The sequence below is a fragment of the Meriones unguiculatus genome, chromosome 20 (assembly GCF_030254825.1).
Source record: "Meriones unguiculatus strain TT.TT164.6M chromosome 20, Bangor_MerUng_6.1, whole genome shotgun sequence".
In the NCBI taxonomy this organism is placed as follows: domain Eukaryota; kingdom Metazoa; phylum Chordata; class Mammalia; order Rodentia; family Muridae; genus Meriones; species Meriones unguiculatus.
This window is the reverse complement of record NC_083367.1, coordinates 70,465,099-70,477,509: the sequence shown is the minus strand read 5'-3', so window position 1 is coordinate 70,477,509 and position 12,411 is coordinate 70,465,099. Positions and strand designations below refer to the sequence as shown.

The following is a 12,411-nucleotide window of genomic DNA, read 5'->3' as shown; positions in this document are numbered from 1 at the left end:
TTTAGTTACAGGAGCCAGGAAAATAAGTGATGAACATTTCAGATTGTAAGCATGTTATTGAGTGTAGCACTGGACGAAGAACTGTAATATGGAAATTGTTCCTGACATCATTAGCACAGCACAGATGTCTTAACTTTGCTTCCTTCCTGAAAGTTTACTGGATGGCTCCGCCCTAGTTAGCACACTCTGGATGTGACAGCGTCTCCTGTCAACTTCACACTTGGGTAGGAGGAATAACATTCCCCATAGGATACTTTGGTATTTTGTAACCAATTATAGCTCTCGCTACTCTTGTTCTCAACCAATAAAGCATCCCTACCCCAAAGCCTGTGTCACCTTCTTCTTCCACCTTGAATTTGCGCTTTCAGAGCTGAAAACAAACCAGAGCTCGAAAGTCTCTGCTTCACCATCTCCGTGCTTGTAACAGGCTGGTGGACTTGGTGCTGGGGACGGCCTTTGCCCTTTGGCTCCGTTAAAATGATTATTCTGGCCCCATCACAGAAGCCCTGACTCGAACGGCCTAAACGTTGGTGCACCGGGTTGGGTGAGGAAAGACGGAGGTAGCACACCATCTAGCAATCTGGACAGCTATAGGAGCAGATCCGCCGCTCGCAACAGCTGACGGAGCGGCGACTGCGGAGCCCGAGGCGGCGGCACACGTCCGACCCGTCCTCCCGCCGCCGCGCTGGGGGCAGCCGGAGCTGCAGCCAGGAGCGGATCCTACCGCGCGGGGCACCACCCCGCCGGCCGCAGGACGGGGACGGGCGCAGGCCGCGGCCAGGGGGACCCAGCCGCGTCCACTCGTCCGACCTTGCCGCGTTCAGCGTGCACCGACTACCGGGCTGCAGGCCTCCCCGGCCGCCGGCCCCACCCGGCCGCACCCCGGGCTGCGCGGCGTCACAGAGCGCATGCGTGCCGCGGGGGATGCCGGGAGCGCGCAGTGGCGGCAGCGGCGGCGACGGCAGTAACAGCGGCCGCTCGAGCGGGGACACCGGCGGGGCGGTGACCGTGTGGGAGGTGGTCTCACTCTTGGGGAAACTGCTGGGGACCGTCGCCGCGCTGAAGGTGGTTCTGTACCTGCTCCGGGTGTGCTTCGCGATGGCCTGGAAATCCGGCGGCGCCAGCCACTCGGAGCTAATCCACAACCTCCGCAGTAAGTGCCACCCCCGCCCGGCGTGGGCCACGGAGCAGGGCCGGGCCTGGACGCTGTCCCCTGGCCGGCCGGAACGTTCGGTCCGCACCCCTGCGCCTGCTGGAGGGGTCGCTGCGCGGTTGCACCGGAGCCCGGGCCGGCGTGCGCCGGCGGTCTCCTCCCCCGGGACCTGTCACTGGGCGGTGTGGGCGCGGAGGACCGGAGCTCGGGGGGTCCGCGGCGGGTGGGCGGGGCGGCCGCCGCCTCGCGGGCTGCGGGGACGGGCTGCGGGGACGGGCTGCGGGGACGGGCTGCCGCCGCGGAGCCCCAGGTCTGCCCGGCGAGGGGCGTGACTTGGGCGGGAGGTGCGGCCGATGTCCTGGGCTGTGCGCGGTCCTCACCGCGGTGGACGCCCGGCGAGCTCGCGCTCCTCTGCCTCCCCCGCCCTCCGTTTTTTCCTCTGGAGGGAGATGCTGCAGTCTGATACCGGAGAGCACGTTCCGAGGATTACGGTTCCGGGTGGATGCTGGGAGCAGTTTCTCAGGCTTCTGTCCGGAGTATCGGCTCTGCGGGGGGCCGAAGGGCTGCCCCTTAGAGCAGGCTGTTCCTGAGAGACTTTGTTTGGAGCCTGCGGAGGTCCCGAGTCCTCTAGACCACTGTGTATGGAAAATGCCCTAACTTTTTTCAGGACGGTCCACTGGCTTTTAAAGCGTGTATGGAATTTTTTTTTCTTCTCTTTTTTTTCTTTAAAGAATAGCATTCTCTGTAGTCACTGTATTCCTTCCTTTGTCGACAGTTTCAGGGTAGAGTGAATGCTGTGTCTCTTTACTTTTTAAATTGAAATGGTGTCTGGTTCAGAGACCAAGAAGGGTTGCAAATTCATACCTCTCACTCCGGTCATAATTCACAGCTTCTTTTGCCACCAGTCTTGCAAAAAATAATCAGTCTGCCAGGTGATGTTTTTAAATTTTTTGTGCTTTTTTAAAAAAGCTTTTCATGTATCTGTCTCACCTCTCAACTCTATTCATAATCACCTCGAGAGCTGGAACCATGAAAAAAAATAGAATTTTCTAAAAGAGTCACTCATTCTTTCCCTCCAGGAATGCCAATTCAGTGCCCATTAACTGTGTAAGGAACAAAGGTGAACGAGTGAAATATGTAGGACTGTTTGGTACTTAGTATATTCATCACTGCACTTTAAAAATAGTACTTAAATAGAAATTTGATATTTAGTGTTTTGAAATGAAAGGCAATAAAGTGTGCTTAGATAGCAAAAAATGTTATCAACCATTGTCAACATTCACTTTGTGTGTCACGCTTGTAAACCCAGCACTCTGGGAGGCAGAGGCAGGTGGATCTTTGTGAATCTCTGTGAGTTGGAGCCCAGCCTGGTCAGTTCTAGGACAGTCAGAGCGCTTTTGCACAGAGAAACCCTGTCTCAGAAAACAAACAAACAAACAAACAAACAAACAACCCGTTTACTTTGTAGAAGTATATTTGATAGGAGGTAGGTGTTTAAATATTGAGGCAATAGTGTAAAATGTTATTTATGTTCTTGTGACTTGACACATAAACTTGAGTATTAGAAATGTTCCATGAAGTTTGTTAACCTGAGCTCAGTGCTCCTACTGCAGTATATAGTTTTCTGAACATGAATTGTGACTAGGTGATTTTCCCCCAGGAGGCTTTCACCATAGACGCTTGGTTGTGGTAGACATTTGCGATCTATCATCCTTTTAATGGCTACTTTTTTTTGGGGGGGGTGTCAAATTTGTGGTAACCCAAGGCTAGGTCTTTTCCAAGTGGTTTAATACTTTACTGTATTATATTACTGTTCTTAGCTAAAATTGGTAAGCGTATAAAAATATTTAACATGCATGGATCTTAACATGGTAGATATTTAGTTTTATACTAAATATACTATTTATTAGTAAGAGGAAATTAGAGAACTCAAGTTATTTAGCTTTCTTTAAAAGAACGCTTGAACACTTCTAGAACTTTAAACTTGAGATAATTCTGATCAGCTTATTTGTATTAGCTTACTTTTAAAAATGGTATTTACTTACCCATATTGAAATTGCGGTTGACACAGAATTTGAAAATATCTTTATTATCCATTTTTCCTAAAGTTTGTTTTTGCTTTTGTGGAGCTTGGAGTTAAACCTTCGGTCTTAGACATGCTAGACAAGTGTTCTCCCTTGAATACCCTGTCAACCTCCAAAGCTAAGGGCTTTTAACTGAAGTCTTAGAAGTTTGATCGTGCTGATACTGAAGTAAAGGGATCTGTGAATTGGGAGTGGAGGTTTGAGTTTTAATTTTTTTTTTTTTTTTTACAAAGATGTGCTCATGGTTGCTTAGTTTTAATATTGTAATTTATTGAAAGTGATTCCTTTCCCTTTTGTATTTGAAGACAGAAATACTGGTTGGTTTTATAGTTGATACATCTTTTGAACACTCTGAGACTGTGTGCTAGATTTCTTATCATTCATTGGCTTATGCTGTGATAACTGTCCTTTGGTAAGTTTGAACCGTTCTAAAGCTTGACCGTGCCTTGCAGTCCTGGATCATTTGCAGAGCTTGTTAGACTGGGCTGATGGGGCTGGAGACTGTAACTAACTCATTCTTAAGTTGTGCATGTGCAGCTGCAAACACAGGGACTATATAGAGACAGAGAATTGAAAACTACAAGGCTACGTTCTGCAACTGTTTCAGCTTTATATTTTAAAATAAAGTTTTAGAAAAACTTTATTATGGTGTAGCCTTTTAGGACTGAGTTCTTGGCTGACTTGGTGCTCAGGGGCCACCTAATGACGGAAACTTCTGCAGGTGTTATCTTACAGGGCGGTTTCGACTATACCTGAGTCCTAGTGTGCCGGGCTGCTGGAAGGTAGTAGCATCTTGTTGTGATTGTGGGCCTCTGTCAGCAGTGCCTTCTTGAGTTTCAGAGCTTCCCCTTTGCTTTGGTTTTACAAAGGGAATGAAATTCCTGCTTGGATTTTAGTGTCATCTCTTAACATTTAAAATTCTACACTGGCTACTTAAAACAAGATGAGCAAGTTTTTCTTCTTCTCTTCTCAACTTTTTGTTTGTTTGTTTTATGAGACAGGGTTTCTTTGTGTAGCCTTGGCTGTCCTGGACTCTTTGTAGACCAGGCTGGCCTGGAACTCAAAGATATGACTGCTTCTGCTCCCTGAGTGCTGGGATTACAGATGTGTGCCACCACGCCCACATTCAACTTGTTTTTATCACACATACCAAAAAAAAAAAAATACACCTTCAACCCGATTCCTCCTTGTATGGGTTATTTCTACTTATGCTTTCTTTGCATCCTTGATTGTTTCGTTTTGCAAATACAATGTTAGTAGGATTAGCAATCACCCAATGAATACTTTAATGCTTCCTCTTTATTTATCTAAAAGAGTTTTCAGGACAGGGTCTCCTTATATTGCCCAAGCTAGCTATGAATCTGTGGGCTCAAACATCCTTCTTCAACCTCTTGAGTAAATGGCCTGTAGGCACTTGGCACTACACCCAGTCAAGGGGGGTTGCCTTCTGTGGGCCAGTCACTAGGGACAGAGGGAAAGCAAAACAAATACCCTTTCTTCTACAGAGCAGCTAAGTAAAGTAAATAGAACCTCATAGGATGATCATTGTCCAAGCATGGGGCCGTGGGTTTGCAGTCGTAGGAGAGAGTGCCTCACTAACACGTCCTTTGAGCAAAGAGTTGGTGGGGGGCAAGACCAACCATGAGGGGCTGCGGTGTGGACAGCTGAGTCAAAGGAAGCTGCAAGTGCTTGGTTTGGGTATGAGGTTTGGGAAAAAGACTGGGGGCAAATCAGGTATATGACAGCAGAGCCTTGCGCATGGCAGCTGGGATGTTTTGCTCTTTTCTGAGTTGGGAATAAATGAGTGAACAGATTTGGGTTTGGTTTGTGTTTTTTGTTTGTTTTTTTCAGGGAGAGTTGCAGATCAGGAATTTATTTGGAAGAAAGAACAGATTTGATATACTACGGTATACTTAAGTAGAGACCTTTATTGATGTTTGACTCTATAAGATTATGGTAACACATAGTTATTGGGTCCTAGAAACATTTTGTTGCTGTTTCTGTTTTCTTTTGTTTTGTTTTTGGTGTTTTGAAAGCTTCTCAGGTAGCCTAGAGTATCCTCAAACTTTCTTTGTAGTTGATCCTTCTCTCTGTACTTCTGAAGTGCCACTTGTACATCAGCAGTCCAGAGGGACCCCCCTCCCCGTACTGGGGATTGGATCTCAGGCCTCAGGCATGCTAAGTGAGTGCCCGCCCCTGGGCTGTAGCCCTAGAACCCTGCCCTCTTTGCTGAGTCAGGGTCTTGTGAACACTGCAGACCAGGATGACTCCAAACTTACGGAGCTTGCAGACTACTTCCTGAGTTCTAGGTTTACAGGTGAGTATGACCATGCCTAGTCCTGTCATTTACTTTTGCAAATCAAATGGTTTTCTGATCCCACTCACAGCACCCATGCTTAATTAGTAGCGTACCTAGTGGAAATGAACATTTTTGTTGTCTTCGTAGTCCTTTACTCTTTACGTGCACATTGGCTAAACATAGCCAGCTCATAAGAGCTTAAGGAGTTGGAGCTGTTTGCGTGTGTGTGTGCGTGCACACGCTCTTAACGCTGTGGCCTGGAAAGAGAGTGAGAGTGAGAGAGACAGAGAGGAGCTGTGTGTGCAGGTATACATGTGGGTATGGTGCATGTGTGTGCATGTGTCTGGGGACCCGAGGACCACCTTGCGTGTTGCTCTTTAGGCAGTGTCCACCACTTTTACTGAGACAGGTTCGTCCACTGGCCTTGAAGTCACCAAGGGGGCTAGGTTGGCTGGCCATGGAGCCCCCAGGGCCCACCAGTCTCTGCCTTCCTGTGGGGTTACAAGCACACACCCTGTATGGCTTTTGTTTTGTTTTTTGTTTTGTTTAACTTGGGTTCTGGGAATTAGCCTCAGGTCCTTACACTTGCAACTGAACTACCTCCCCAGCTCCATGGACATTAATTTGTTTTCTTTTTTTTTTCTTCAGCCGTGCTTGGGCAGTTTTTGAAGTAAAATTGTCGTTGTTATGAGAGGGTTTTAGTGAGTCCCCAAAAGCATATTGTTCCGGTGCAAAGCATTTGACTTGTTTTTAGTGCTGCTCATCTTTTTAGCAGCTGCCCCTTTCATAGGTGTTTCTTCTGGCCGAAGTACAAGTTTCTCAAATTATTCTGCTCTGTTCGTTTTACTCCTGCTTCTCTCTGTAAATTTGGCTAAAAGCATTTAGTTGGTACTATTCATGCCACAGTTAGAATGCTGGGTTTGCTCTAACATTTTCTCCACGAGCTAAGTTGGTCTGTTTTGTGTATTTCAGCCCAGGCTCCCGCCGTCTCGGGGATGGATAAAATGTAGCCCCACTGTATGTAGCCCCGCTGTGTGTAGCCCCGTGTGTGTCATCCCGTGTGTGTAGCCCCGCTGTGTGTAGCCCCGCTGTGTGTAGCCCCGCTGTGTGTAACCCCGTGTGTGTAGCCCCACTGTGTGTCATCCCGCTGTGTGTAGCCCCGTGTGTGTAGCCCTGCTATGTGTAGCCCCGTGTGTGTAGCCCCACTGTGTGTAGCCCCGTGTGTGTGTCACCCCGCTGTTCTGCACAGGTGAACAGGGTGATGTTTGGTCCCGTTGCCGATAGAATCATTTCCATGGGAACCTCATCGGCATAGCATGTACTGTCTGTCTTCTGACCTGCGTTCTAGTCTGAACCTCTGCCACAGCTACCTGCTAAACTGTGCTTTTGTACCTTAAATTTTTCCAGCTTGCTTCTTCCATCTTTCAGATTCTACCCATGACAGGTCCCAGGACTATTGCATTGTTTCAGGTATAGCTGTAGTCAGTTGTCCACATTGTCACCAATTTCTATTAGACAGCTTTCTCTTTTTTTTAATATTAATTTATTCATTAATTCATTTATTTATTTTGTTTTTTCGAGACAGGGCTTCTCTGTGTAGCTTTGGCTGTTCTGGACTCATTTGTAGACCAGGCTGGCTTCGAAATCCACCTGCCTCTGCCTCCTCAGTGCTGGGATGACAGATGTGTGCCGTGCACAGCTGCTTTCTCTTGTTTTAATAAGAACCTGAGATAATTTATGTAGGGTCATATATTCTGGTTTAGTTTTGAAGACTTCAGTCCATATTCTGTTGTCCCTATTGTTTTGGACCTGTGGCAAGACTATCCAGGTTGTCACATTTGATGGCAGGGAGGGGCCTTTACCCACTGAGTAATGTCGATTGTTTTTCTTGGTCTCTAAGCCTTATTCTTGAACTGCTATTTCCTATTGTATCACTTTCAGATATCAGTGTTGGCTTGTCAGTTTAGGAGAGCAAGGTTAAGCTCTCCTCGTCTCCACCTAGCTACATCATAACCACGGGTCAAGGCTACCTTTGTAACTGTTATAATGGTGATGGGGTAGAACCTAGGCCTCCTAATGTGCTAGACAAATGCTCTACCACTGTACTTGAAGCCTTGCATTTCAAGTACAAAGTTACATACTTTCATGTTTCTTTGTGTATGGTCTATAATCTGACACTACTTCTTGCTCCTTCCACTTTTTAAAGATTTATTTTAGTGTGTGTGTGTGTGTGTGTGTGTGTGTGTGTGTGTACAGGTGCCTGAGGAGGGTAAAAGGGTGTCAGAACATCTGCAGCTGGAGTTACAGGTAGTTCTGAGCTGCTTGATGAGGGTGCTAGCATCTGAGCTCCAGTCCTCTGGAAGAGCAGCACATACTCTGCAGCCATTCTCCAGCCCACCCCCTTCCATTTTTAAAGAAAGGATACTAGCAAATTCCCTGTCTCATTTCCCAGTTTAATAACAGTTTGTTTACTAAAGTTGAAAACATTTTATTCTGAAAAGTGAAAAGGTCTCTTCTGCCAACTTTAAAAATTTGAAACAAGTGATTATCACTATTTTTGACTGTATCAACACTCTGCAGAGGTGTAGTGTGCTGTGAGTTTTGTTTTTGTTCCCTGATCTGTTCTTTTAACATTATAGACCTGTCCTACTGAGAATAGACATAAAGTATCTTTCTTTTTTTAAAAAAGGCACCAGATCACATTGTAGATGGTTATAAGCCACTATGTGGTTGCTGGGAATTGAACTCAGGACTTTTGGAAGAACAGCCAGTGCTCTTTACCTTTGAGCCGTCTCTCCAGCTCCTGTCTTTCCTCTTTTCATAGTCTTTTTTAAAAAATAATTTATTTAATTTTATATGCATTAGTGTGAAGGTGTGAGATCCCTTGGAATTGGTATTATAGACAGTTGTGAGCTGCCATATGGGTGCTGGGAATTGAACCCAGGTCCTTTTGAGGAGCAGAGAGTGCTCTTAACCACTGAGCCTTCTCTCCAGCCCCCACTTTTCATACTCTTATCTGCTTGAAATTATGCCCCGCTTTATTTTATTAATGTTTAAGTCATGATGCTTTTGTGATAATGTTTCTTATTTTTTTGAGACAGGGTTTCTCTGTGTAGCCTTGGCTGTCCTAAAACTTACTATGTAGACCAGGCTGACCTCAAACTCAGAGATCCTCTTGCCTCTGTCTCCGAAGTTCTGGGATTAAAGGCACACACTTACCTCTCCCTCCGGCCTCTTGTGTAATATTTTTGTGATTTTTTCCCCCTTTAATTTGATTCATTCTCCGTCTTTTCTACACTTTGCGTTGGAAGAAAAATGTATCCATTCTGTTACATTTGCCTTTAAAGTCCTAGCAGACAATATCTTATTTGGATCTGCTGCATATTTGGACCCATGATAGCCATTTTTATAGTTAGTTAATTAGGGTCCTTGTACCTAAGGTTGCAAGCAGAGTATGGGTGGTTCACCAGCTGTTCACTATTTGCAAAGGCTAATGATAATTGCACGTTTAACCTCTAATTAGTCTATACATGCAAAGCAAACAGCACATTACTTTTTTTTTTGCACATCTAAAGACAAATCATTGCTATTTGAAAGAAATACTTCTGCACAGTGGTGGTTATATATTTCATGGATTGCCAAATTATTTAATGTAGCATACCACATCTGATGTGGCACTGATAATTGAATTAGGGTCTTTGGAAGAGCAGCAGGCGCTCTGAACTCCTCACCGTCTCTCCAGCCTCCTTTACATTGTCAGAAACATTTTTACTGCTTGTCCCTCCCTCTTTCATCCTCCATAGTTTAAGAAGCTGGAAGAGTTGTGTGTGTACCATTCCTTTTTTTGGTTTGTGGAAACACGGTTTTCTCAGTGTAGCCTTGGCTGTCCTGGACTCTCTTGTAGACCAGGCTGCCTTCCAACACATAGAGATACACATAGAGTTTACACTTAAATTGAATTAGAATTTACTGAGCAGTAAAAATAAATGCAGTTCTAAAATTGTGACGAACATACAATTCACAGCTCTATCTGAATTGTAATAAAGATGGGGGTAAACTATTAACAGCTTTGACAAAATTTGGGCTGATTCCAGGTTTTATAAACATTTATGGGGACAGAGGCGTACACTTTCATTGTGTTCTTGCCCCACTGCAGTGGCTGAGTCCCTCCGGTCAGCAAAGCCTTAAATGCTTCCTGTTTTGCCCTTTGCAAAAGTGTGCTGGTTATAGCACATTTCTTTCACCCCCCCCCCAAAAAAAAAGTGCCCTGTATCTCTTTTCCAGCTCCCTCCGCTTTAACGTGTGGTCTCACAGACAGCCAGATCAGTCTCTGCTGGAATGGTTTTCTGTCAGAGCTTGACTTCATGGCGATCCTTGTAAGGCCTTTGCTTGGGTATCTGCCTTCATGCTTGAGGAAAGCATGCTGAGTGCAGCTGCGGTTACTCCACAGTGCCTTGGATGGTCTTCAGCTGAAGTTCTTGAAAACTGCTTTATTCTTGCTTTGCTTTGAATGTTCCTCTAAAAAAACCTAATGTTACCTCCCGCTTTTAACCTGCCAGAAGGGCCTAGCTTTTCTTTTGTCTTTAAAATGGATCATTTTTCCAGAATATGTTTTAAAGTTGATTATTCCTGGGTTGCTTACTTTCTGGGGTGCCTCAAATCTGTCATTCCACTGAGGTGCTTTGGCCTGTGTTTTCTTGTAAGAGGCCAGCTTAGTTTTTCTTTTGTCTTGAGGCATTTGTGGACAGGGCTTCAGACCATCCAGGAGCTCTGTGTGATTTGCAGGTTTGTACTAGGTGATGGTGTCAATGGTTGAGGTGAAAACTGGGAGGGAGAAGAGAAAAGGTGCTGCTGCTTCCATCAGATGCTTTCTGCTTCATTCTCTTTATCCCTCTTCTCCAGTAGTCATGCCCTCTCTCTTGAGCAGTGCATCTGCTTGCTCCCTGCCCATTAAGGTGTTTTTCCCCCTTACACAGCTTTACTACAGTATATTCCATGTAGTATAATTCAAGAAGCATATCATTCAAGAGTTTTTGAATGTGCTAATGTGTGGTCACGTTAGCATTTTTATTATCTAGAGGGGCATCTTGTTTCACCTTTTATTCTCTTGCTAGCCTCAACTTTAAGCAACTACTAATTTACTTTTTTTATCTATGGATTTGCCAATTTTGGATATTTTATTTAAAAGTCATATTCTATATAGTAATTTATAACTGGCCTCTTTCACTCAGCGTACTTTTTCAGTTTCATCTATGCTTTATCAATAAATATTTCATCCTGTTTTTGTGGCTAAGTGATGTTTGCACACATACACCATGTTTTATTTCCATTGATCCTTTGATGACAGTCTTTGGGTCATCTTTTAACAACTTCCTGGGTTTTATTTTGGTGGTGTAGACTGAGCCCAGGTCCCATGCCGTGCTAGACAAGTGCCTGAGCCCACTCCTACCCTAGCTGACTGTTTCTAGTACTGAGTCCTAAGATCTCCTCCAGGTCTCATGCTGCCCTCTGACCTCAAGCTCACTGTGCAGCGGAGCATGGCCTTGAGCTTGTGATCTTCTGCCTCCGCCTCCCAAGGGCTCAGATACTCACATCACCACACCTGGCTAAGACTTCGTAGACAAGTGATTTATAAATGTCTTCTATCAAATCAGTGGTCTTTTCCATTATTTATGAAGCTTTCAGATTAGGGAAGGTCTTTTGAAACACAACTTACTGTTCTTTTAGTTTTGTTAGGCTATTTAAGAATCTAATTGTCGAATAGGTCAAAAAAGGTTTTGAATACTTATCCAGTATTTTCTTTTTAAACATTTTATCTTTTAGATTAACTTTATGTATTTGAGTATTTACCTGTATGTATATGTGTCATGTGCATGCCTGTCGCTTGTAGAGGATAGATGAGGGCATCAGATCCCCTTGGAACCCAACCGTGTGGGTGCTGGGAATGGAATTGGTTCTGTGCAAGAGCAGCCAGTGCTCTTACCCACTGAACGATCTCTCTAGCCCCTCATTAGCCTTTCTTCTATGAAGGTTACCATATGGCTTTTATATTTAGGCATCAGTTTTTATTTTGTTTCCTTGGTTTTGAAACAGGGTCTCTATGTAGCCCTGCTTCAACTTGCTGTGTAGACCAGACTGGTCTCGGACTCACAGATACCCACTTGCTTCTGCTTCCCAAGTGCTGAGATTAAAGGTGTGCACCACATTTGGCTCTATATTTAGTTTTGAAAACTCTGCCTTATTTAATTAATTTTTATATATGGCACAAGGGAAAGTTGAAGCTCATCCTTTTGCTTGTGGCTCTATCGTTGTCTCCACATCATTCATTAAGAGTCTCTTTTTGTTGAATGGTCTTGGCAACTTTAGCCAAATGGCTTGTAAGACGTTTCTTTTTCTTTTTGGGGGTATGTGTACAAACAGGGTTTCTTTGTAGCCTTGGCTGTTCTGGACTTGCTTTGTAAACCAGGCTGGCCTTGAGCTCACAGCAATCCGCCTGCCTCGTAAGGCATTTCTTGAAGCCATTGCTGCAAACCCTAGACATGTGTTGAAGATTATAGCACCTTTTGAGGGGAGGATGAGAGGGTGCAGCCATCTTTGTGGCCTTAGGGCTGCGGGGAGGTTAGCTGAGGGAGGGAGGACAGCAGTTTGGAGCAACACAGTAGCCAGTGGTGGTTCTGACCTCCAGAGTCTTGACTCCAAGGGATTTATTTTAGGCATATTTAAGCATAGCACAACTTGGTGAAAATTATTCTGGTGATGATTGACTCAACTCAAGTGCATAACAAAGCATACATAACTATCCTTGAGGAACAAAATAAACCAAATACAAGTCAGACATGACTACATTGAAACTCTGTAAAGTCCATGAAGATAGG

The 12,411-nt window shown here is 44.9% G+C and overlaps 1 protein-coding gene across 4 annotated transcripts in view; it reads left to right on the top strand.

The window, feature by feature from the left end:
• The first annotated feature begins 354 nt into the window (after positions 1-354).
• Pcmt1 (protein-L-isoaspartate (D-aspartate) O-methyltransferase) overlaps positions 355-12,411 on the top strand; it is a 34,652-nt gene continuing 22,595 nt past the window's right edge. For 2 of the 4 annotated variants that reach the window (XM_021663690.2, XM_021663692.2), the window contains exon 1: positions 356-1,153. In XM_021663690.2, coding sequence (XP_021519365.1) covers positions 925-1,153 — 229 coding nt within the window. In that variant the 5' untranslated portion in view covers positions 356-924. Of the gene's footprint in view, positions 1,154-12,411 lie in introns of all 4 variants that reach the window. The other 2 variants (XR_009588070.1, XM_021663691.2) reach the window with 2 other exon arrangements.